Below are 26352 nucleotides of genomic sequence, written 5' to 3' on the forward strand. Positions count from 1 at the left end.
CATTGGGAGACAAAACACTCTTGCCTCTATTTTGTGTTCACTGTTGCTTTCAGAACAGTAAGACTAATGGTAGCTAATAATTGAGATAGTGAGCATTATCATGCTAATGTCCCAAGTTTGACACTTTGTCAGACGATTTTTCTGGACGTTTTGTTCTTTAGTTGGGAAATCTCTATGATTTAAGTTTAACAATATACATATTATTAACTTTATTAGGGAAGGTAGGTAACTCAGATTATCTTGTATACAGATAATAAAAAATAAAGTATGATGTGTGACTGTGAGGCACGTGTTTATGCCCTTGTAAGTTACTAGACTAACATGCTATGCTCTCGACTCTCAGGTGCCATCTCCTCTGAAGAAATAATTAAATATGCACATAGGATTAGTGCGAGTAATGCTGTATGTGCCCCACTGACCTGGGTTCCAGGTAAAATACTTCTCTTTTTAAAGTAGACATATGTGGTTTTAAATCTTAGGTGATTTTCACATCTTTAATATCTTAGAAGGAATAATATGGGCCATGGGTTTTATCAGTTTGATTTTCTACAAAGCTGTTGCCACAGGAACTGTGTTTCTTTCCTTTTTAAAGAAAAATAAGAAGTTCATGTTTAAAAGTACAAGATGATATGTGATGATTCAAAACCTATAGATTTATATGCCTGTGATACCCAGGCTGGCCAGAAGCCCACCTTTTAGAACAGTTGGAGTTTCCCCAAGGGTTCTGGCCTCGGAAGCAGACAATTCCAGCTCTTTGGTGATAAGGATGAAGCACTGAGCACCCAACAGCAAATACATGGGACTGGAAAGAACAGGAGTAATTAGAAACAGCAAAGAGCAATGAGCTGCAACATACATTGACAGTACATAAGACAGGGACCTAATGTAGAGCAGTGGTCTTCTGGGAGGAGTGGGAGATACATCTCTCAACATCAGTAACTTGTGAATGGTATTTTACCAATTACCAGTTTGGGGGGGTAAGTGATCTGGAGCGAGTAAGAAGTATTACCAAAAAGTCCAAATCTGCCAAATTTTCATCATCCCCAAACTAAACAGTATGCCTTCATGATTGGAAGTGAACATTGGCTCTAGATACTCTCCTGGAAGGTTCTAGGAATTAGTCTTTAAATGACAAGATCAAAGAGGTTGGTTAGAAAAAGTTTTAATTTAGACAGTCCTTCAAATAAGCATTCCAGTCAGTCCTTTCTGTCTTATAAACAGAAGTGTGTCATGATCGATTTATTCTCCCTCAAGAGTATGTATCATTTGTTACTTTCTTGCTAGGAAATGCAGGTAAATTACAAGAATCAAGACTGTTATAATTTTCTTAATTTGTTATCTGGAATTGCTAAAATGACAGACTTCTCTCTCTCTCTCTCTCTCTCTCTCTCTCTCTCTCTTTCTCTTTTTGTATAAAGAGTAGTATATTTCTATGCAGGTTCAGAGAAGAAATGCATGTATTTTTAAATATATTATGCTCTTAATAACAGTTGATAAGATGACCTTCTTGTTCCAAAATTGAAATGTAGTTTGAGTTTTTCAGAGTGAACCAAGGAAAATCAATACTTCTTTAGAGAAGGTATCAATGCTTATTTTGTATATGATTGAATTAAAAGCAGTCTGTTTTTTTAGGGGACCCACGGAGACCATACCCAACTGATTTAGAGATGAGAAGTGGATTATTGGGTCAAATGAACAATCCTTCCACTAATGGTGTAAATGGTCATTTACCAGGAGATGCACTTGCAGCAGGCAGATTGCCAGGTAATGTTGATTAGAAAAATGCTTTCGAACAGACTGAGGTTTTTCAGACATGGTGATGGAATATCTATCTGGCTGTTGAACAAGTTTGAGGTTCTAGACCCAAGTTGTTTTATTTATTTTATTTTATTTTTTAAGTTTATTTATTTTGAGAGAGAGAGGAAGAGCGGGAATCTCAAGCAGGCTCTGCATGGTCAGCATGGAGCATGACTCAGGACTTGAACTCAAATCGTGAGATCATAACCTGAGCCTAAATCAAGAGGCGGATGTTGGACCCAGTGAGCCGTTCAGGCATCTGACCCAACTCATTTTAATAGCTAAGTTTTCTGCCAATTATCCTGCTCTCTGCTTACTCTAGTTTAAAGATTGTTCTAGCTGGAGTTTATGAAACTACAATAAATTGACTTTTCTCTCATTTTTTAATAGGTTATTTTCCTTGGGCATTAGGCCTCTCTTTTATTATTATTAGGATCTAAACATAGCTTTTTAAATAAAATTGTGAAATATGCTATATAAACAGAATAAGAAATATATATGTTCATTTTAAAGAATACAAAGTGAACCCACTCCTGAAAAACTCCATATTAACCAAATGAATAACAAAGCTTTTTACAGACTTTTTAATAACTAAATAAAATAGCACTCTTGTGTGACTCAGTTTATTCTGAATTTCATCCTTAAGTTTTGCATATAGTTTTGTGTTATTCATAACCTTTATTTATGTTCCCCAACTTTTATTTTTTGTAGGTGACTTTTGTTTTTATTTGGTAGAACATTTAATAAGTTTTAATAAAAAAGGTTATAAAAACCAAAAACTATGGGGTTTTTTGAGCAATCACTTTTAATATTTTACCTATTTCATTTTTTTCCTTGTATTTTTTACAGTGTTTAAAACATGCCCTAGATAATGCTTTCTGCTTCATATTTTATTGTAAGGATGTTCCTGTGTTACTGAAAATGCTATGTAAACATTATGTTTATCTAACGTACAAACTGAGAACTCACTGTGCATTAATTTACCTTGATATCTTTTCATTTTCCTCATTTTGATTATACTGTATTATATGCCAGTCACAGCCCAGTCAGGATGCAGAAAGGACATCAGCAGTATGAACAAGGAAAATTTAAAGAATTATTAACTAGTAACAAGATGATACTACTAAAGGGTAAAGAGAACTATTTTTTAAAAATACAGTAGTAATAAATGTGGGAGCAGCTGCTACATCTAAGATCAGGAGAGAGTACCCAAGGAAGGGCCCAACTGAGAAGAGACTCCTCCCACCCCCATCCCAAGGCTGTTTGTTCATATCATGGCGCTCTGGGTGGAGAGGGTATAGCTGTGGCCCACTGGCTGGCAGAGATGTTAGATGGATGAGGTCAGGCCAGAGCTGGCAAGCAGGAGGTGATCCACTAGGGTTCCAGGGAGCCTTGTTGGGAAGCCACCTTTGGCGTAATATGAGACTTAACGCCACGGCAACTTGCTAGGGGGTGAGCACCACTTGATGTCCTGCACGCCAGCCAGGCACTGCGCAGTGAGAAGGAAAACATCACATCGGATCCCTTAGAGGCCTGTTCCCCTTGCAGAGTCCCTCCAGTGCCCTCTGCTGACAAAGATTAACATTGCGGCTGCTGGCAAAGGAGATGTTTTCAGGGTTCAGGGAGAAGAGTGGATTTAAAGCCTAACAGGTAGTTTAAACTTGTAATACTTAGTATAGTAAATATTAGCTATTTAAAATCTACAGAGAGAATAGACAGAGAATGATATAATCTGCATATAATTTACATATATATGCATATATATATGAAAACATTTGATTTGTAATTGTGAATGTCTTACAAAAGAAAAATTAGTCAACTGACTCTATAAAGTTACTTAGATGGAAGCATGATTTCCTAAAAAATAAAACACACGTTCTAGTTATTAAAATATCATGCTCTTCCTTGATAAATTTGCTTTTTCTTAATTTAGCCAAATGTATATTTTGATTCCTGGCCTTAAAAAGAATATTTACTTCAGGTTGTGTGCATGAAGGGAAGAGTAATCAAGTAGTAAATTAATAGTAGAAGTGTTGTTATATATGCTTTCTTTTCTCCAGATGTCCTTGCTCCACAATATCCATGGCAGTCAAATGACATGTCAATGAATATGTTACCACCGAATCACAGTAATGACTTTTTGTTGGAACCTCCAGGGCATAATAAAGAAAATGAAGATGATGTAGAAGTTATGTCAACAGACTCCTCAAGCAGTAGTAGTGACTCTGATTAAAAAACATAAAAGACAAAATTCATACAGAATTGAATACTGTGGAATTCTGTTTCTTACACAATAGCAAGCCTATAAAAAAAGCCAGGTAATACTGCCTATAGTGGAACCGTGCAGCCCATTAAAAATCACTGGACTTTCTTTTTTAAGCCAAAAATTATCGTTTCAGTTCTAAACCACTAAGTGAATATTTAAAGAATAATCAAAATTTATTGTTGGAAAAAAAATTACTCATTTCAGTGCTGCCCTATCCTGTTATGTTCCAGTTATGTTGGACTTGTACATAGTATTTCTGGAAATAAAAGTTGAGGGAAATAACCCATGTACATATCACTAATCAGCCCCTGGAATTATTTAGAGAAGCATTTTGAATAAGGGCAGTGGATCACTGTGCATCGTATCTCAAAATAACAAAACCCTCATTTGAAAGTGAAGGCTGGTAGCTTCTGTCACAGTAACGGGAAGTTGTCTCAATTTTACTGTCTGTAATTATTGTAATATGTGTAAATAAACATATTTTTGTTTGTACTCTGTATGATTTTTTTAAATTTAAATATTCCTTTAGTGTAGGTAGGAAATTATTTCTGTAAATCCAGTTTGATTTTATACATACTTAAGTAGAATTCTGGAGTGTGAATGAACATGATGTAATGCATTCAGCTGAACTAGTAATCACAACTGGTAGGTTTCACAAAGGCCCATGACAGTCTCAGAAGAAATAAAATGAAGTTGTTGCTTTCTTCTTTTTTTCCCCATTAGTCTTCCCACTAGTTTTTTATTTTTTTCTCCTTTCCTTTCCTTTCCTTTCCTTTCCTTTCCTTTCCTTTCCTTTCCTTTCCTTTCCTTTCCTCCTTTACTCTTTCTTTTCCCCTTTCTTTTCCTTTTCTTTACTTCTGATTTCCTTCTTTCTTTCTCCCTTCTTTCCTCTCTCCCTTTCTTCCTCCCTCCTTCCCCTTCCTTCCTTCCTTCCTTCCTTCCTTCCTTCCTTCCTTCCTTCCTTCCTTCCTCCTTCCTTCCCGTCTCCTTCCTTCCCTCCCTCCCTTCCCCTCCTTTCTTTCTTTTCTTCCTTCCTTCATTTCTTTCGAAAAAACTTACCATAATAATGTCTGATTTTAAGACTAACAGATTGGCTGAAAGTTTTTAGAATGGAAAGCACTGACTTGTCTTCACCTTCCCTCTTACTGCAGTTTTCACAAGGAATCACTTTTAAGCAGTGTTAAATTCTGATGGTTAATCTCCATGTTTAAATAATGTGCTTACACAACTATATTTTGATTTATTTTAGTGTACTTAAAAAAATTTTTGTTTCTGATTGCAAAAGTAATACAACATCCATAGTGGAACATTTAGCAAGTATAGTAAAGTACAAAGAAAATAAAACTAACATTCTATCTAGAGATCATAGAAATTAACATTTTGGTTCTTTATCTTTTTTAAAGATAAAAGATGGGATGGATTTAAAAATCCACATATATATACATTTTTTTTTAAATGAGAATGTATTTCCTGAGGTGCTATATAGTTTTTAATCACATCCTTGCAATGAACTGCAAATTTGATTTTTCTAGCTTTTTTTCCTTTTTAATATTTAAATGAAACATGACCTATAGAAAAACATTTGTCTTCCAACTTCTGCAAATTCCTGGGAACAAAGTACATTTTTTAGTTGGATATCTTTAATAATACATGGAATGAAATGAGTATCCTAGTTTGGAATTCTAACTGAAAGTATAAATTACCTCACAGTTCAATTTCTTTACTTTTGTATTAATGTGAATCCAATGGCATACCACTATACATAAATTGCAGTTATAACAGTGTCTATTATACAGTATAATAAAATATTGGTTGTCTAATTAATATATATATATATATATATATACTGCAGCCAAGGAAAAGAAGGAGGTGGAAAGGAGAGAGCTGAACCAAATAAGGCAAAATCTTGGTACCTGCTGAATCTGAGTATAGAGTGTATGGAAGTTCATTGTACTATTCTCTACTTCTGATATATTTGAAAATTTTCATATTAACATTCTTTGTTTTCCACATCAAAAGTTAACTTCACACTCTGGACCCTGTTGTACGAGATGCCTTTGTTGCTGCCAAAGTTCCAATTCAAGGATGGCAGGCATGGAAAGTGTGGGAATCCACAATAGCAAATGTTCATTGATTCTGTTGCAGTTCCTTAAGCTTTGAAATTTAGGCCACCTGTTAGCTTAGTTTGTTAGGTATGCTACAACAAAAACAGACTCATGACTTAAACGGGAATTTATTTTCACACAGTTCCGGAGGTTAGAAGTCCAAGCTCAAGGTGTAGGGAGGTTTGGCAAGTCTCTCGTTGGCTTGCCTTCTTGCTGTGTTCTCATGTGACATCAAACTGCTATCTACAGACTCACCTTAAATTTATGTATGCAGATCTATGACCCCTCATCCAAAACCCTGGGGTCTAAGTGTATTTCACAATTTGGATTTTTAAAAATATTTTAGAAAGCAGGATATATATAGATATATCCACATATCATGTTATATCTATATCTCTCTATATATCATATGTTATATAATACCCCCAGCAAGGTCTGAAGAGGCACCTTATAAAGAGAGCACTTAAGATTTCTTTAGTGGGGTGCCTGGATGGCTCAGTTGGTTAAGTGTCTGGCTCTTGATTTTGGCTCAAGACATTATCTCATGGTTGTGAGACCGAGCCCCACAGAACCTGCTTAAGATTCTCTGTCTCTCTGACATGATATTCTATGGAAAACCCAGAGATTCCACCAAAAACCTCCTAGAACTGATATATGAATTCAGCAAGGTCGCAGGCTATAAAATCAGTGCACAGAAATCAGTTGCATTTCTATATGTCAATAATGAAGCAACAGAGAAATCAAGGAATCAATCCCATTTGCAATTGCACCAAAAATCATAAAATACCTAGGAATAAACCTAACCAAAGAGGTGAAAAATCTATACTCTGAAAACTATAGAAAGCTTAGGAAAGAAATTGAAGAAGACATTAAAAAAATGGAAAAATACTCCATGCTCCTGGATTGGAAGAACAAATATTGTTAAAATGTCGATACAGCCCCAAGCAATCTACATATTCAATGCAATTCCTATCAAAATAACACCAGCATTCTTCACAGAGCTAGAACAAACAATCCTAAAATTTGTATGAAACCAGAAAAGACCCTGAATAGCCAAAGCAATCCTGAAAAAGAAAACTAAAGCTGGAGGCATCACAATCTGGGACTTGTATTAGAAAGCTGTAATCAAGACAGTATGGTACTGGCACAAAAACAGACACTTAGATGAGTGGAACAGAATAGAAAATCCAGAAGTGAATCCACAAACATGGCCAACTAATCTTTGACAAAGCAGGAAAGAATATCGAATAAAATAAAAATATTCTCTTCAGCAAACGGTGTTGGGAAAACTGAACAGTGACATGCAGCAGAATGAACCTGGACCACTTTCTTACACCATACACAAAAATAAACTCAAAATGGATGAAAGACTTAAACGTAAGATAGAAAGCTGTCAAAATCTGCCAGGAGAAAGCAGGTAAAAGCCTCTTTGACCTCAGGTGCAGCAGCTTCTCACTCAACATGTCTCGAGGCAAGGGAAACAAAAGCAAAAATGAACTACTGGGACCTCATCAATATAAAAAGCTTCTGCATAATGAAGGAAAGAAACAATCAGCAAAACTAAAAGGCAACCAATGGAATGGGAGAAGATATTTGCAAATGACATATCCGATAAAGGGTTAGTATCCAAAATCTATATAGAACGTCTCAAACTCAACACCCGAAAAGCAGAATGCAGTCAAGAAATGGGCAAAAGACGTGAATAGACAATTTTCCAAAGAAGACATCCAGATGGCTAACAGACACATGAAAAAATGCTTAACATGGCTCATCATCAGGGAAATACAAATCCACACCACAATGAGATACCACCTCACACCAGTCAGAATGGCTAATTATTAACAACTCAGGCAACAACAGATGTTGGCGAGGATGCAGAGAAAGAGGATCTCTTTTGTACTGCTGGTGGGAATGCAAGCTGGTGCAACCATTCTGGAAAACAGTATGGCGGCTCCTCAAAAAGTTAAAAATAGAACGACCCTACAACCCACCTGCACTAGTAGGTATTTATCTAAGGGATACAGGTGTGCTGTTTCAAAGGGGCACATACACCTCAATGTATACAGCAGCACTATCGACAATAGCCAAAGTACGGAAAGAGCCCAAATGTCCATCAACAGATGAATGGATAAAGAAGAAGTGGTATATATATGAAATGGAGTATTACTCAGCAATCAAAAAGAATGAAATCTTGCCATTTGCAACAAAGTGGATGGAACTAGAGGGTATTATGCCAAGCAAAATTAGAGAAAGACAAATATCATATGACTTCACTTATGTGGAATTTAAGATACAAAACAGATGAACATAAGGGAAGGGAAGCAAAAATAATATAAAAACAGGGAGGGGGATGAAACATAACAGACTCTTAAATGCAGAAAACAAACTGAGGGTTGCTGGAGGGGTGTAGGTGAGGGGATGGGCTAAGTGGGTAAGGGGCATTAAGGAAGACACCTGTCGGGATGAGCACTGGGTATTACATGTAGAAGATGAATCACTAGAATCTAGAAATCATTACTGCACTGTATGCTAACTAACCTGGATGTAAATTAAAAAATAAAATCTTAAGAAGAAAAAATGTTCTCCATCTCTGTCTCCTGCCCCTCCCCTACTTAAATAAATACATAAATAAATAAATAACATGAAAAAGATCTCTTTGGCAAAGATTTGTATACTCTGTGACCCAGCCTTCCCATTCGTAGGTTTACATCCAACAGAAATCAGTACACATGTGAACTCTAAAGAAAGCATGCACACATGCTCATAGCAGCCTTATTTGTAACAGCCTCAATTGGAAACAAGCCAAATGACCATGAGATTTAATTTTCTGAAAAGGCACTCTAGGCGTACTGTCAAAAATAAGTCCGGATAAATTTTATGTCATGTGTATTTGACCTCAATCAGTTAGTTGGAGGGGTAAAAACTGCAGGCGCAGTCTGGGAAAAAGAGGACAAGCACCCCTGCACCAGAGGAGAGGCAGCTGGGACAACCTCAGGGGACATGGATTCAGAAGACATGAAAGAAACAGAATGGACAAGAGATGGTGGCTACTTTACGTGGGGGAAGGGAGTCTAATTTGAGCAATTCAGCAGATGATGGAGTCATCCCTGGAGAGGAATACAAAGGCAACTTCAGTTTGGAACATAACAAATTAGAAGGACGGAAAAGCTCAGGTAGAGATGGGTGGTGTGTGGTTGGGTCTGAAGCTTAGGAAAAAGGTCCGAGCTGTACATAATGTCTTTTGGAGAGTCCTCAACAATGGGTGGAAAGTGAATCTGTAAAGAAGGAAAAGAACAGAGGACAGGAGGATGAAGTCAAACAAGCTGGTGAACAGCTTGGCTCGCCTGCCTGCTACTTTGTTCCTTCTGCCCATGATCTGTTCTGATAAGTAAAATGAGGAGTCCTATGTCATTGCATACAGAGCTATTGAGCATTATTATTAGGCAAAAAGCCAAATACTTAAACATAGCATACTAAAAATGAGAAATCTAGAATGGAAATTTGGGATTAAATGTGATAGATTCAACTTACAATATAATTAAGTACCTATCATAGTACTTGGCACACAGTAGGTATAAACTAAATGCTTATGGAGGATCTTAACTATGGACTCACGTGTTCACTTTGTCAAGTCCATAAAGCGGAAGGCTTGGTCCATGCCTCTCAGTCATTGTGTCCTGTTATCTTTATTTGCATTCTTCACAAAGGCTACTCAAGCAAAGCACTGGCTTCTAAGTACAACATGAATAATCGAATTATTTTTTAAAAAGGCAGCATTGATATGACTGATCTTATGTTGGAAGAAGACTTTGTTTTCTCCCCCGTAGATGATTCCCTGAGCTTTCCTTCTCCACAGTTCTCAGTTAATGTGATTCTTGCTGCCCCAAAGACAGTATTTTATTTGCAAGCATTTGCCTTATTTGGATAGCTATTAAAGAACTGTTTCTCCAAGGGAGGCTGAATTCACCACATGCTCCACTGGGAGGGTTTTTGCTAGGATACTGCACTTGCTTATCAGGGGATACAGGACACCTCAGGGATTGACCTGGCACACAGATGAAGGAAGAGATATTTCAGACTCCCCAGTGTCCTGGCAGAGCGAGGCATACTGCAGGAACTGTAGCGGACATTTAATTGTATGAGAATATTGCTAGTAGTCAGCATTAGTTTTTTTCCATTAAAGGTAATTCTCAAACCATCTAAGAATTAACTGCTTACCTAAGAGTTCTAAATTCTCCAGTCATCTGCTTATTTAGAGAAATATTTACTGAGTGATTACGGATGCCAACGGAGCATATTAGGTGCTGGGGAAAATGCAATCCGCTTCTAACTTGAAACTTAAAAAAATTTTTTTCACCATTTTATTGAAAATACTTATTTTTTAAATTTCATCTCATTTTATTTTTATTTAAATTCAAGCTATTTAATATACAGTACAGTCTTGGCTTCAGAAGTAGAACCCAGTGATTCATCTCTTACATATAACACTCAGTGCTCATCCCGCAAAATGCCCTCCTTAATGCCCATCACCCATTTAATCCACCTCTCCCTCAGATCCCCCTCCAACAACCCTCAGTTTGTTCTCTGTATTTAAGTGTCTCTTATGATTTGCCTCTCTCTTTGTTTTTATCTTATTTTTTCTTCCCTTCCCCTATGTTCATCTGTTGAGTTTCTCAAATTCCACATATAGCCCAGGTTAGTTTTTTTCTTTCCATAAACCTTCATATCTAATTATGTGTATTTAAAACAAACAAACAAAAAAAAACAATCTCATAAGCTCCTAATGAACCTGTCCATTAAGAATTTAAAGTAGCAGACATGGAAAAACTCTATTTTGTGGTAAGTTTTTGAAGCTATAAGACACCTGCTTGGATAAGCACTAACCTGAAGAATCAATGAATTTCCAATCAACTATATTTGAGATAAACCTATGGAACGGTTTCATCCATAAGGCTTGCCTGGTTTCCTCTTAAATTCAATCTGTTACAATACCACACATCACTTAGCCTCTGGACAGCTTCTCTGTACACTCATGAAAGAATGACAATGAGAAAGGAAAATAATGTCCTGCCTATTATGAAAACATCTTTGACCTTGAGTGCCCTTGAAAGGGTCTCATGGACCTCCCCAGACGTCACCTGGAGGACCACTGCCCTAGTCTAATCTCATTTTACCTATAAGGAAGCTGGATCTCACAAAGATTATGTGAGAAATCCAAAAGTCCATGGCCTGTTAATGACAGTATAATATCTCAGACAGTTTGTCTCACTTCACTTGAGGTAGCTTCTGAATCAGAAACCTGGGAAATATACCCTAATGACCTGTCCTGTCACTCCAGTTGCAAAGACTGTCACACTATAGTACCAAAAATTTTGTTTTAAATAAAACAGACAAGGAAAGTCAACAGACAAGGAAGTCACAGACAAGGAAATGTGATAAATTCCACAACAGGCATACTGTGTTAGCATCTGAATTAGGATCTCTATTTGAACAGAAACACTAGGGCAAATTCTATAGCCCTCCATGCCAGGCAGGCTGGTAATGACAAACTGCACAGTAAATATCACAGAAAAATACAGAAAGCAGAATTGCCACAATATCACCATTCACCACATTTTCTGAGTCTGAAATGCAATTGATGACATCATGCCGGCAAATTTTTCATAAGTACTGGCTGAAAGGGTGGTGGGTAAATTAAAAGGCGGGAAATCAACTGGCAACCATGTAGAAGTTTTTACATAACATGGAGTTGTTCTGAAATGTAGATATTTTTCATTCTCTCACAGAACCTATTTTGTTTTTTCAAAGTATATCCGGTTATCTTCTTCTTCCCCTAGAGATGATGACCTTTGTATCCTACCAGGTGATCTAAATCTTCTTTAAATGGATTGTAGCCTTGTTCCTTTAAACACCGCAGTGCCCAGAAAAGCTGGTCCAGTGGAGGAAATTCTTCCCAGGGAACCCATTCCCAACCTAGAAAAGAAAGATACCAAATCAATTTATTTAGCTGGAAGGAAACAAAGAATATTTATTTTGGCAAGTTAACCTATACTTTGAAAAAATTAATTAAATATAAAAATGACTTGCAACTAATAATAACATGCTACTAATCACAGTGATGCTATGCATTAGCTCAGCTGTACCAACATCATTTGCCTTTAGAATGAAGATCTTAACAGAAGGGGGATCATTTAAAACATGCTGTTATTTCAACATGAGACCAAGCTTACAAGGGCCCCATGATGGTAAAATCCAGATTTAAGAGAATTCAATTTTTGCTTGAATATTTGGCTGAACAAAACATACAGAACTTTACACATGACAGGTGGTAACACTACATGAAAACAAACCAGCTGCCCCACCTATAGAATAAAGTAAGTTACAACATTTCTAAGCTATCCTCCATCTTGTTAAAAAATAATGGAAGCTGTGCAGAGAATAAAAATATTCTCTGGCTGTGGTACACTTTAGATGGAAAGACAATATGGATGGGACAGATTTTCAAAAATCCATTGAAAAAGGAAAGATTTAACAGGGTCTATTGTGAAATACACAAAATCCTAGAAAAATGTTCTAGGCAACAGTATTCTCTTTGATGACTTAAATGTAAGGAACATGAAAGCACAGATGTTCACAACAGGTGAATATATAAATATTATATTACTAAGATGTACACTCCATGTTCTAAGTTTCTTCATGGTCACACGCGTATACTTATGTTTAAATGCAGTTTCTTCCACTAAGTGCTTCTCTGCCTGTAACATACAGGTATGCAGTTTCACTCTGGGGACAGGGGACAAAGAATCCATGAAATTAGAACAAGTTCAGGAAGGAGTGATCAGCAACTGTGACCTAAGAGTCTAAGAGAAAGAGAGTAGGACAGAAGGAGGGAGAAAGAAAGAGACAGAGGGAGAGAGGCAGAGAGGTGTCACCCAACAATGTGTTGCAAGATGCGCAATTAACAGTCTCAAGGGAGCTGTCTGTCAAGTTTATCCTGTCTGCGAGAAAATGAAGCATCTGGCTGATCCTCCTGATTATAATTGGATGGCTGGAGAAAAGATGTCATAACCAGTAACCTGAAGCAGGTGATCCAGATCCAGGATCTGACGAACATGGGAGAGAAAATGCATCTTTATGCTATAAATAAAACCACCACCACAGAGCCGCTGCACCCTGGCTGTGGTGCAGCTGGCTACCCAGCAGGAGCTCTCAATGGGCAAAAAGTGAAAATAACTCCTGCTATGTTGTTATGAAGGGCTAGAGAGGAATCAGTGTTTCTTTTTTTCTTTTTCTTTTTCTTTTTTTTTTTTGAGGAATCAGTGTTTCTGATCAAATCTGACTTGGTGCTAGTCACCTTGGGCCTTATAAAATCATACTGTGTGACCTCAGATTACTAGCCTGTGAGAAGGTCAACAAAATGAAGGTGGACAAGCTCAAAAAAAGTTATATAAATGAAAAAAAATCACAAGGCATGTAAAAATGAGTCAAAACTACCAGATTCTAGGAAGGGAAAAACATTACATACCATAACATAGTAACAAAAACTCTAACACAGAACTTTATAACGTAGGATAATAATCTTTTAGAAGTTGTTCAAATGTAGGCCGGTCTAGATACTATACTGAAGAACCTCATCCCCTTGTTCCCTTCTTCCTTCAACATGGTCTGAACAATATACTCTGAATAGGAGCCAGGCACGGGAGAGTCAAAGGTGAATGAGCCCAAACATCTGCTCTTTATGCATTCAAAGTTCAGTAAAGGAAAACTAGCGAGTACGATTTGAAGCTGAACACCCCAACTGAACCTGAGATGCCTTCTAACGTCAGAGGAAGAAATTAGAAATACAGGCCTACAGTGCAGAGCAGGACAGGAAGTCGTGCCTTGCACCCCACAACAGAGGCGGAGGCGGAGAGGCAGAGGCAGCCGGCTGGAGATTGGTCAGAACTGATGGGACAGTCAGTGGCTCTGCTGTTTTCCCCTCAGCCCTTCTCCACAAATGAATACTATGTCTGCTCCTTGTGAAGGACGCTAAGTATGCAAAACCAAAGTATTTCATCATTTTGTCTCATCTTGTGTCAGGTTTTTGCTGCTGGTAGAAAAGAGAAAAATAAGGATATGGTCATTCCTTCCAAGTTTAGGGCTCTCTTTTAAGAGAACAATAATAATCTGTGCTTACTGCCTGAATATATGACACCTCGAACTAATTTTTGTTTTAATTTTTTTTTAACGATTATTTATTTTTGAGACAGAGAGAGACAGAGCATGAACAGGGGAGGGGCAGAGAGAGAGGGAGACACAGAATCTGAAACAGGCTCCAGGCTCTGAGCTGTCAGCACAGAGGCCCGACGCGGGGCTCGAACTCACGGACTGTGAGATCATGACCTGAGCCGAAGTCGGACGCTCAACCGACCAAGCCACCCAGGCGCCCCTCAAACTAATTTTTAAAAATTCAGTTATGGGAACTGTACTTTGCTTTAAAGAAAAAAAGTAAATTGAGTCCTACAAAAAGTATTAAAGTGGAAATATACATATTTACACTTCAATTTAATATTAAAAAGACAAGTAACTGTTCCTCCTCAAAGCTTCAGGATGTCAAGACTACTGAGTTTTGTTTCCACTGTTATCTGGACTCCCCTCTCTCCTATCCCTCCTTTTATCCAGGATCATTGGGGATGTGAGAGATAGAAGAACTTGTAGACAGCACCCCCAGTGAACCTGGTACATTTTCTCACCTGCCCTTCTTAAGGCATGAATGATTTTAGTTGTACCTTAGGCCAACTGAAAGCCTTTGGATACTTCTTGGGTATTGCTGTGTGTGTCACTGTGATATAAGGAAAATATATATATAATATACATATCTATATTATATATATATGTATATATATATTATAGATATGTATATTATATATATTATATATATATATATATATATATATTCCTTATATCATAATCTATATATAGCTTTCCTCCCTGTTTTCTGGCACAGAGTTTCCGAAACCTTTGTATTTTCCTAAGTGATAGGGACGAGAGGAACACTTGCTATCCATAATAAGCCTCTTTCAACCGTACCTGAGTTTATGCTAATAAGCTGATGGGTGGCTGGGCTGAACCTATCCTTAGATAGGTTCAGAATTGGGGGCTGGTGACCAGAAAGATACATCCCACCTGAGGAGAGAGGAGAGGAGCTGGAGATTGAATTAATCACCAGCAGATAATGATTTAATCAGTCATAGAGACTATGATAATATGTACCAATCCCATTACATAGGAACCTCCATGAAAACCCCACACAACAGGATTCAGAGAGTTTTCTGGGAGGTGAACACGTCAAGGTGCTCATTGAGAGTACGGATGCTCTGCGTCCCTCCCTCTGCCCACCTTGCCCAGTGCGTCTTCCTTGTGGCTGTTCCTGAGCTGTTTCCTCTATAACAAACTGATAATGTGAGTAAAGTGGTTTCCTGAGTTCTGAAGGCCATTCTAGCAAATTACTGAACCTGAGGAGGAGGTTGTGGGAACCCCAATTTATAGCCAGGTGACCAGAAGTACAGGAGGCCAGGACTTGGCGACTGGTATTTGAAGTGGGTGCAGTCTTGTGGGACGGACTCTGTAATGTTTGGGATCTGACACTGACTCCAGGTAGACAGTGCAAGAATGGAACTGAATTACAGGGCATCCAATTGATGTCTGGAGAACTATTTGATGTGAAGAAAAGAACCACACATTTGGTGTTGGGGTGTAGTGAGTAAAAATAGCTCAGACGTCGCTAGTTCGCCTTAGATGATTCCAAGTCATTACCTGTTTTATAAAAAGTCGTATACGACTCAACAGGCCTTCGGGTAGAACATGCCCTTCTGTTCACTCAATGAATTCAATCTGCAAACCACTTAACTCATGATTTATCCATTCTAGAAATTTCACTTCTTCCAGGCCTCTGCACATATGCCCCCTCCTCAGAGGCCCTCCATGACCACCCTGTCTGATGCAGCACCCATGGGTCCTTTACACCGTTTTACTTTTATTCTTATTCTTATTCCTTATCATTACATTGTAAAGTATCTGCTAATGTGTTGCCTTTCCCCCGGATTAAAAAAAATCCCCTTAGAGGGGAGGGACTTTGTTCCACACACCACTGTTTCTTTAGCGCCTAGAATGGTACGTGGCATGCAGTACTCAGTAAGCATTTGTTGAATGACAAGATTCTTCCATAGTGGAGAATAAATGAAATGTTTATAGGGGAGGTCCAGTACACAAGACCGCTTGGATAAGGTTTCACAAGGCAAAGAATATATTTGGTAAGTTTGATATTTTATTCCTTCTCATGGAGTTTTATGAAATTTGAAGAGAGATGATCCATGCAAAGCCCTTAGGACAATGCTTAGCACACAGTAAATCACATCAATGTTGTTAAAGCTTTCAGAGCACTCGACTCAACACCGAGGATAATTGTTTTGTCAGGTTAGTCACTCTCCATGCAAGGAAATTTGTATCTTTCTTACACAGGTGAGAAAACTGAGGATGGCACCTTCAACGTTTTGCTTAAAATCAGTCTGAAGCAAAATTAAATGCTAAAAATAAAACTATGACTTACTGAGTACTTACAATGTTCATTTGGTTCTTTATATGTATTAACTAATTTTATCCCTACAACAACCCATCGGAGGTAGTTGCTATTATCACAGAGGAGAAAAGAGACCCAGAGACATGAAATAACTCGCCCAAGGTTACAAACCTCTACGTGGAAAAACCAGGATGCAAGTCAAGTAGTCTGGCTCCAGGCCAGTTCTGTTTCCTGCTATATGCTTATGTCTCCAGGATTTAAGTATATGTATTTACACTTCTGTATGAAAAGACTAATTCTCTTTGCATGGCAAACATAATGTAATACTCAGATGATAAGCTCCTCAAAGAACATGAATTATTACACATAATTCTCTTACTTTCATTTTTTTCAGGCTCTGTGTTCTTTGGTTCTGAATCATAAGTCATGTCCACTTCCCCTTTCATTAGTATTGTCACATAATGGTAATTTTCTTTCTCAGCAAAGGAATTCACGACTGAGGCAAAGCGAACATTTTTCAAGTGAAGAGTGGCTTCTTCCCAGGTTTCCCTTTGAGCACATTCTTCCCACGTTTCACTGGAAAACAGAAGCACAGCACTGTATTCAATTCTAGTTATGTAACTTATTATTTTTTTGCCATGAAATTCCTGCCTAGAAATTTCTAGTCTAAAGCAAAAAACAAAAAAACCCTGTAATTGGCTCTTGCTTTCTAACAGTCAATCAACAACCCTGCCTTTGGACATTCTCTCTTTTTTTTTTTTTTTTTAAACATTTTTTTTAACGTTTTATTTATTTTTGAGACAGGGAGAGACAGAGCATGAACGGGGGAGGGTCAGAGAGAGGGAGACACAGAATCTGAAACAGGCTCCAGGCTCTGAGCTGTCAGCACAGAGCCCGACGCGGGGCTCGAACTCACGGACTGCGAGATCGTGACCTGAGCTGAAGTCGGCCGCTTAACCGACTGAGCCACCCAGGCGCCCCTGGACATTCTCTTTACCTCAAGTATAAAGTATCTGAAGTTATCTGAAGACCAAAAGGACTTCCTATGGAGAAAAAAAGAACATTTAGCCAATTCAGCACTAGTTCACATGCCTGGCAACTGTATGCAATCAGGAGACAGTTAAGTATCCAGTTAAGAGCACAGGCTTTGGAGTCAGCTAAACCTAATAAAAAGAGGTAATACTACTTTCCAATGGGGTTGTTGCAAGTACATCAAGAAGTGGATGATGTCTTTTCCTGCAGTCTCAGAATTTTCGTTGAAGCCTTAAAATTCAGGACAATAGGCAACAAACACCTCAAATTCTAAAGAGTATGGCAAGAGAGTAAACAGATGCCATCTGAAGGCTTGCAAGTCTTTTGACCTTCACCCTACCCAGTCTACATAAGAAAGGAGATTTAGGGCAGGGAGGAAAGTTATGAATTTTCAAGCATAGTAGCAACGTTTCCCTTCATCCTGATGAAAGGACAACTCTGCCTGAAGCCAAGTGAGCGGTGCTTCAAGAAAACTGATCAGAGAGATTGGGTGTGATTCCCAAGGAGATACTGGCGTGTTCCTCCCCTGCTAAAGTCATATCGAGCTGCAGAAACTCACAGGCCTGTGATTCAGAGTAGAGGTGGTACAAAGGTAAGAGCTCTTGGGCAAGTCTAAAGTGTGTCCCTTGGTGTTTAGGGATGTACGTGAATAGAGAAGCTGACGTTTATTCCCACTTTGAGAATCTGGAAAGCAGGAGACTGGCTACAGAAGCCCACGATGAATGAGCAAGGAGAAAGGGTGACAGTGAGGGCATTACTCCCATTGTGAATTTTCTTCTGGGTCCAGTAGATGCTACAAGAGACTGCTGGGGATCCCAGCAGAAAGAAAAAGCAAGGTAGTGTGCTAACAAGCAAGAGCTAAATCAGCCACCTATGTCTGAGAACTGTGCAGGAGAGACATCCTTGTGGGATTTCCAAACAACCAACAGACATACCCTGAGGAAGACGGCACAACATCCAGAGGGCACCAATGGATGGATCACAGCAGCACTAGTCACGTGAAAAGTCTGGCCCACCCTCTCCCTCCCCAACATCCTGGAGAGGGAAGGAAACCAGAAACAGTGAGAAAAGGAGGAGGTCTTCCTCCTCTTTCCTTTTCCCCACTACAGACAAATGCTTGGAAGTGGATCATAATGACCAAATGTGATTTATTTTTCTAATCAAGTGACAGGAAAACAATAGAATTTGCAGGAAATGTCAGAGAACAGCAGAAAAGGGAAAGACAACAGAAGGAGGAGTGCCTGCGTGGCTTAGTCAGTTAAGCCTCCAACTCTTGGTTTCCACTCAGGTCATGATCTCTTGGTTTTGTGGGTTTTAGCCCCGTGTCAGGCTCTGCACTGGCAATGTGGAGCCTGCTTGGGATTCTTTCTCTCTTCCTCTCTCCCTACCCCACTGGCAGTGTCTCTGCCTATCTCAAAATAAATAAGTAAACTTAAAAAAAAAATTATAAAGACAAGGGAAGGAGAAAACAAAGCCATTTTCTATTTGTCTCCTCTCAAACTTAGCCCATTCAGTATACCAGTCATATAAAGATAAGTGAAAGCATACATGTGAAGAGCTTGGCATAATATCTAGCACTCAGTAAAAAGCTCATTAAAGGACAATTTTGCCTATTATCATTGGATATCTGAGTAAAGATTCCAATACTTTATTGTGTTAGCATTAAGATATCTGTCTCTAGCCATTGCAATTGACAAAGTACAATACACTGTGTCCCTCTGGGCAATGTGACCCTTAACCTGGAAATTTTATTAGTTATTAACTGATGGTTTATCTTAATTATCTAGGGGCACCTTGGTGGCTCAGTTGGTTAAGTGGCCGACTTCGGCTCAGGTCATGATCTTGCAGTTCGTGAGATCAAGCCCTGCGTGGGGCTCTGTGCTGACAGCTTGGAGCCTGGAGCCTGCTTCTGATTCTGTGTCTCCCTCTCTCTCTGCCCCTCCCCTGCTCGCACTCTGTCTCTCTCTCAAAAATAAACATGAAAAAAATTTAAAAAAATTTTTTATCTTAATTATCTAAAAATGATAAACTTATTGATGCTTTTTAAAATCCTGAAAACCATTAAAAAAATTCCATGTGCTAAAAGATCATAGGAATTCCATGTTTTATCAAAGACAAAGTCTGATTAAAAGGCACTTGCATCAAGTCTCTAGCACTTTATAACAAATAGGTAGATTACAAGAATATAGTCAGAATGTAAGAAATTCTCCTAATGACCCATACTCTTCAACATGGGATGGTAAAAAAAAAGGGAAAGAGGGATTACTGTTAGATTTGGAGACTTAAATTTATCAATCCCAAATTAGAATCAATCCCAAAGTACAATCTTCCTTTGATCTTGATTGGTACAAAACAATACATTTTCAAGACAAATGGGGAAAGTGGTACAGACTGACTATATCACAGGTTATTAAAGAATTATCTTGTTAAGGTGTGAAAATGTATTTTCTTTAGGTGTGAAAATGGAGTTACATTTTTTAAAAAAGCCTATGACAGGTACATAACGAACTGTTTATGGGCGATATAATAAACGTCCGCGTTTTCCTTCAGAAGAGTCTAGAAAACAAGGGATCTGTGTCTGTTGGGATGGAGCAGTAAAGATGAAACAAGAACAAGCCGAGTAGTAAGTATAGGAGGATTCACCAACTGTTTACTTTCATGTGTGTTTGCACTTTTACACTAATGGAAAAACAAGCGCTGGCTCTGACCGCTTTAGATACTGTTCATCCACCGTTGACTTTAACCTATTCTCACTTCAGAACCCACCTTTTAGCAAAATCCCCGGCTTTCCGCACCATTGGGTAGATCTGACCCTTAACTGTCCAATTTCCTTTATCGGTCTGATCCGCCATCAAACACAGAATGCCACGTTAAAGAGTGCTCCGTCCAACCTCCCCACTGTATAGATGAAGACACCGAGGCCCAGAGTTTCACTAGCCCATGTGCTTGGTCACGGCGCAGCCAAACCTGCGCGGGCAGGAAACAGGCTGTCCATCCGTGTACGTTTAGTGCACAGCCCGAACCGTGCAAGTGCCTGAACTGACACAACTGGGCAAGATCTTCATAAAGACCCACTTTCCGCCTCTTACATGCAAACATTAAGAAAAACACACCCTACACATCAGCCCGCCGGCGCGGATAGAAGGCTGCCGGCAGAAAAAGCACTGGGCGGGCGGGGCGCAGGCCGACCACAGACCCTTCGCCAGACCTCCGCAGCTCAGCGCCCCCTCCCGGCCGGCGCCTGCACCCAGGAGCGCTGCGGCCCGAGGAGAGAACAGAGGAACGCGCGAGATGACGCTTCGTCGGCGCACACGCAACGACGCAAGGACGCACGCACGGGGAGAACTCGTCCTTCCCGTGCACGTTCGGCTTTCCTCTGGTGGGCTCGGTGGTTGCTCACCCGAATTCCAAATGGCCCCCGGGGAGTTGATAACTGCCGGCTCCTACAGTCCCTTTCCTCTTCCCCAGGAGGACGCAACGAGGATGCCTGCTGCTAGTCACCACTACTCCTACCCCGACTCCGGGCCGCCTACCCTGCGGCTCCGCGCGGGCCGTCATAGCGCGCGAGACCCGGCAGAGGCTGCGGGAAGTGACGTTCGCCCCGCCCCATGGGCCACGACCAGTCTCGCTGAGCCTGCGCGGGCCCCTGAAATCAAAGCCCGAGTCCCTGGGACTTAACCTTCGTGCGTGGTGTCTCTGCCTCATGTGGGGATCCCAGCTTGAGAAGTGTCGCGATGCCTACCCCAGGACTGCCCGTCAAGGTTTCGTTTTAAGTAATGCCACTTACTGTTGTACTTTCAACGTTTATTATTCTCTATTCTCAGATTCCTCCATCATGCGTTTACCAGCCACACGCTTTTATAAACCTCTGGGCCTTTGCACTTCCCATTTCTTTGTGTTTGGGTGAACTTCACCACCACAGTAAATTCATTCTAATTGTAACTCCAGTCAGTGTTGGACCAGGACAAGGACGGATAGTATAGAAACAACCTAGTATAAATAATTGAGAGTATTAACACAACATGGGAAAAAATTAAGGACAAACAATAAATTGTGCTGGAAGGAGCTAGATATTTGAGAGGAAAGAGAGGCACTGTTCCAGTTGTTTGCACACCATGCACTGGCAAAATAATCCCACCTGAAACAGAATTGTAATGAAAGTGAACTAAAAACGAGCAAATAACTAGACTTTGGATGGGGAGGATTTAATTTTTTTTTTTTTTTTCATTAAAATAAATTAAGTTTGGGGCGCCTGGGTGGCTCAGTTTGTTGGGCCTCTGACTTCGGCTCAGGTCATGATCTCGCAGCCTGTGAGTTCAAGCCCGGTGTCAGGCTCTGTGCTGACAGCTCAGAGCCTGGAGCCTGCTTCAGATTCTGTGTCCCTCTCGCTCAGCCCTTCACCCGCTCATGCTCTGTCTCTCTCTAAGAATAAGTAAAACATTAAAAAAAATTAAAATAAGTTTTACTTCTACCAAAATAATGTACATATAATTTAAAAAGTCAAATGGTAGAAAATGAAGTAAGGATGGGTAGGGAAAACTTTACCCACTAATACTCCTTTCATTCACTTTTAGCTCTTTGAACTATTATTTCTGACATTTGCCTTTGTATTTCAAAGTAATAAGCTTATTATTTATGTTCAGGTGAGTGACTAAACACTTGTACAGCATCTGTCCTTCCACCCACAAATGCATCCTTTAATAAGTTAGGTATCAGAAAGATATTCTGTAATATTTTCCCAAATAAAAATTGGCAACATATAGAAAGGATAATATGTCACCACTGGACAAGGGTAAAATACAGGGTGGGCTTAATATTTGAAAAATCAATCGATGTAATTTACTGTATTAAAAGAAAGAGGAAACACATATAATCATCCTAATAGATGCAGAAAAAAACTTGAGAGAATTCAAGACTTATTTATGATTTTAAAAAGATTTAAGCAAAAAAATTTAAAAGAGAATTTTAACAACCTTACACTAGGGCATCTACAAAGACCTACAACTAACATATTTAATAGTTGTTATGGTCTCAGTTAGGTCCCCCCACTAAATTTGTCTGTTGGGAGTCCTAACCCCCAGTACCTCAGATTATAGCTGTATTCAGAGATACGGCCTTTAAAGAGGTAATTGAGTTAAAATGAGGTCATTAGGGTGACTCCTAATCCAATATGACTGGTGTCCTTAAAGAAGAGGAGATTAAGGCACAAACACAGACAGAGGAAAAACCATGTAAAAACACAGGGAGAAGACAGGCTAAGAAGAGAGGCCTCAGGAAAAGCCAGTCCCACTGACACCTTGATCTTAGACTTCTAGACTCCAGAATTGTGTGAAAATACATGTTATTTAAGCCAGTTAGGCTGTGGTACTTCCTTATGGCAGCCCTAGCTGCCTAATACAATGGTGAAAGACTAAGATTTGAGAGAAGCAAGGATATCACTTTAAGTCATCACATTGCTGGAGATTCTAGTAAGTGCAACCAATAAAATCAAGAAATATCAGTAAAAGACCGTTAAGTCAGGAAGGAAGAAGTAACTGTCTCCATTCACAGAATCCTAAGAAGTCCACAAAAAAGCTACTGAAACAAATTTAGCAAGTTTCTAGGATTCAAGGTCAGTATACAAAAATCAATTATATTTCGATATATGGGTAGTCCCAACTTACAATGGTTCTATTTATGATTTTTTTTACTTTATGATGGTGTAAAAGCAATACACAATCAGTAGAAACCATAATTTGAATTTAGAATTCTGATGTTTTCCCAGGGTGGGGACATGTCATGTGGGCAGCAGGTTGTGATGCTGGGCAGCAGCAGTGAGCCACCGGTGCCAGTACCTATGCAACCATTCTGTTTTACACTCAGTACAGCATTCAGTAAATTACATGAGGTATTCAGTGCCTCATTATAAAATAAGTAAATAATAAATAATATTTAATAAATTCAGAAACCAAATTCAAAACCAATATCCTAGAAAATATAAAATACTAGGGGATAAATCTGGCAAAAGATGTGCAAAACCTGTATACCGAAAACTATTGAAAATCACTGAGGGAAATTAAATAAAAGGAAAAAAATACGTGATCATGGACCAGAAGTCTCCATATTGGTTTTTTTTTAAGTTAATTTATTTATTTTGAGAGAGAGAACACACACCAGTGGGGGAGGGGCAGAGAGAGGGGGAGAGAGAGGATCCCAAGCAGGTTCCACGCTGTCAGCACAGAGCCCGATGCAGGGCTTGAACTCAACGAACCATGAGATCATGAGCTGAAATCAAGAGTCAGATGCCTATCGAACTGAGCCATATGGGTGCCCCAGAGGACTTCATATTGTTAATCTGACAAATCTGTTCAAATTAATTTATATGGTTTCAATGATATCCCAACCAAAATACCAGGAGGCTTTTTTTTCCCCCAGTAGAAATGAACTGATTTTAAATTTTATTTAGAAATGCAAAGGAATAGAATAATCAAAACAAGTTTTAAAAAGGAGAAATTTGAAGGATTCTTACTACCTGATTTCAAGACTGAGGATAAAGCCACACTAATTTAAAAAATATGGTATTTATAAAAGCATAGACACATAAATCAATGGACAGAATGGAGAGGTCAGAAATAGACCTTTTTTGACAGACGGTGTTAGAACAACAACCAAGGATCATTTAATTTATACTTGGTGCCACGTATAACAAACAGGTCATTCATAAAGGACTATTACTAAATGAAAACACCTAAAAGTATATATTTTCTATAAAAAAATATAAGAGCATATCTTTGTGATCTGGGTAGGCATAGATTTGTTAGATATGACACCAAAGGTATGATCTGTTAAAAAAATTAATTTGGACTTCTATCAAAATTTAAAACTTACTCTCTTTGAGAGACACTATTATGGACTGAATTGTATTTCACCCCTCCCCAACTTTATATGTTGAAGTCGAACCCCCAAATATATTTGATTACGGGGACCTTGGGATTTAGATGAGGTCATAAAGGTGAGATCCTCATGATGGGATCAGTGCCTTTATCAGAGACCAGAGAGCTGATCTCTCCCCAACGTGTGAGGACATAAGAAGAAGGTGACTGCACACTAGAAAGATGGCTCTCACAAGAATCTGCTGGCACCTTGATCTTGGACTTCGCAGCCTCCAGGACTGTTAGAAACAAATGTCTGTTGTTTAAGACACCCAGTGCATGGTAGATACTTGATTTTAGAAGCCTGAGGTAACTAAGACATACAGTATTTTTAAAAATGAAAAGATAAGCTGCAGACTTTGGAGAAAACTTTGCAATCACATTTCTAACAAAGGATTTGGATCTAGAATATGTAAGGAATCCTCAAGACCAAAAACAATAAAGCTAACAACCCGATAAATAAATGGGCAAAATGATTGAGCTGAGATTTCACCAAAAAGAGATATGAGTGGCAAATAAACACATATAAATATGTTAGAATGAATAAGATTTTTTTTTTTTTTTTTTTTTAACCACAAAAACTGGTAATACCAAGTGCTGGCAGTCCAGTTAGGATTCTCATACATTGTTGGCAGGGGATGTGGGAAACAAAAGCAAAAGAAAAAAATTAAATTTCCTTACTGCCTACAGCCCACTGACAAGTCCTTGAAACTGGCAGAGTGGCATTCCTCTAGGAACTCAGATGCCTCAGTGATGATACTTTGCTAAGGGGCCAAAGGGAACCTTAGCTTAACATTATCCCCAGCTCTGGGATCCTGTAAGTCTATGACATATAAAAATTCCTTTGGAAACTTGCTTTATCTCTACCCCCCCCCCCCCAAGATATATGTTAGCAATCATCCTCCAAGAATATGGCCCGCTGATACACATCTGAAGGGTCTCATTACTCAGCTTTTACTAAGCATTAATAAATGACCTTTTCCTAACAATAGCTAGCCCTCTCAAGGTCCTGGGAACCTTGCTTCCAAAATTCCTTAGAGATTTAATACTATCCATATCCCCCTCCCAACTTGAAAGTATATAATCAGTCACTCCTCATAACCCCAATGCAGCTCTTTCTGCCCATACGTCCTGTCCCTGCACTTTAATAAAACCACCTTTTTGTAACAAAGAGGTCTCAAGAATTCTTTCTTGGTCATCGGCTCTAAACCCCAACATTCATTTCCACATCAGTGGGAATGCAAAGTGGTACAGCCACTTTGGAAAGCAATTTACTGTTTTGTATAATGTTAAGCATAGGTTTATCCTACAACTCAGCAATCCCATTCTTAGAAATTTACCCAGAAGAAATGAAAACTTATGTTCAAAGACCTATATGCAAATATTAGAGTGGCTTTATTCATAATTATCAAAAACTGGAAATAATTCAAATGGTCTTCTATTGGCAAATGGATAAATCAGCTGTAGTACATTCATACAATGTAGTAAGTTCGTACAATAGAAAACTACTCAGCAATATAAAGGAATAAACTTCTGATATATTTAACATGGATAGATTTACATTATATTAAGTGAAAGAAATCAAATATAAAGAGCTGCCATGTATATGATTTCATTTATGTGACACTCTAGAACAGATGGAACTACAGACATAGCAAACAGGTCAGTTTTGCCTGGGGCTGA

At 38.9% G+C, this 26352-nt stretch overlaps 3 protein-coding genes across 6 annotated transcripts in view; 2 read left to right on the forward strand and 1 right to left on the reverse strand.

Annotated features, from left to right (window-relative positions):
- Positions 1–4555, forward strand: part of MED4 (mediator complex subunit 4) — a 47049-nt gene extending 42494 nt beyond the window's left edge. For all 3 annotated transcript variants that reach the window (XM_042917094.1, XM_042916934.1, XM_042917018.1), the window contains 3 exons: positions 344–430; positions 1633–1764; positions 3858–4555. In XM_042917094.1, coding sequence (XP_042773028.1) covers positions 344–430; positions 1633–1764; positions 3858–4030 — 392 coding nt within the window. In that variant the 3' untranslated portion in view covers positions 4031–4555. The remainder of the gene's footprint in view (positions 1–343; positions 431–1632; positions 1765–3857) is intronic.
- Positions 4556–10869: 6314 nt separating this feature from the next.
- Positions 10870–21463, reverse strand: NUDT15 (nudix hydrolase 15). Its single transcript, XM_042917658.1, has 3 exons — positions 21159–21463; positions 17106–17302; positions 10870–12141 (listed from the first exon to the last, which is right to left on the reverse strand). The coding sequence occupies exons 1-3, from the start codon at positions 21461–21463 to the stop codon at positions 12002–12004; spliced, it is 642 nt and encodes a 213-aa protein (XP_042773592.1). The 3' UTR covers positions 10870–12001.
- SUCLA2 (succinate-CoA ligase ADP-forming subunit beta) overlaps positions 21449–26352 on the forward strand; it is a 58095-nt gene continuing 53191 nt past the window's right edge. Inside the window, exon 1 of one of the 2 annotated variants that reach the window (XM_042917493.1) lies at positions 21449–21519. In XM_042917493.1, coding sequence (XP_042773427.1) covers positions 21493–21519 — 27 coding nt within the window. In that variant the 5' untranslated portion in view covers positions 21449–21492. Of the gene's footprint in view, positions 21532–26352 lie in introns of both variants that reach the window. The other variant, XM_042917573.1, reaches the window with a different exon arrangement.

Source organism: Panthera leo, chromosome A1, assembly GCF_018350215.1.
Source record: "Panthera leo isolate Ple1 chromosome A1, P.leo_Ple1_pat1.1, whole genome shotgun sequence".
NCBI classification, from domain to species: Eukaryota; Metazoa; Chordata; class Mammalia; order Carnivora; family Felidae; genus Panthera; species Panthera leo.

What these genes read in the sequence shown, in the direction of transcription:
- NUDT15 (XM_042917658.1), bottom strand. Translation starts at nt 21,463, where the DNA reads ATGAGGCAGAGACACCACGCACGAAGGTTAAGTCCCAGGGACTCGGGC. An exon ending in GGGGGCCATTTGGAATTCGG is followed by an intron (nt 17,303 to 21,158) that starts GTGAGCAACCAC and finishes TCTGTTTTCCAG; the next exon opens with TGAAACGTGGGAAGAATGTG. An exon ending in AGAGCCTGAAAAAAATGAAA is followed by an intron (nt 12,142 to 17,105) that starts GTAAGAGAATTA and finishes TTTCTTTTCTAG; the next exon opens with GTTGGGAATGGGTTCCCTGG.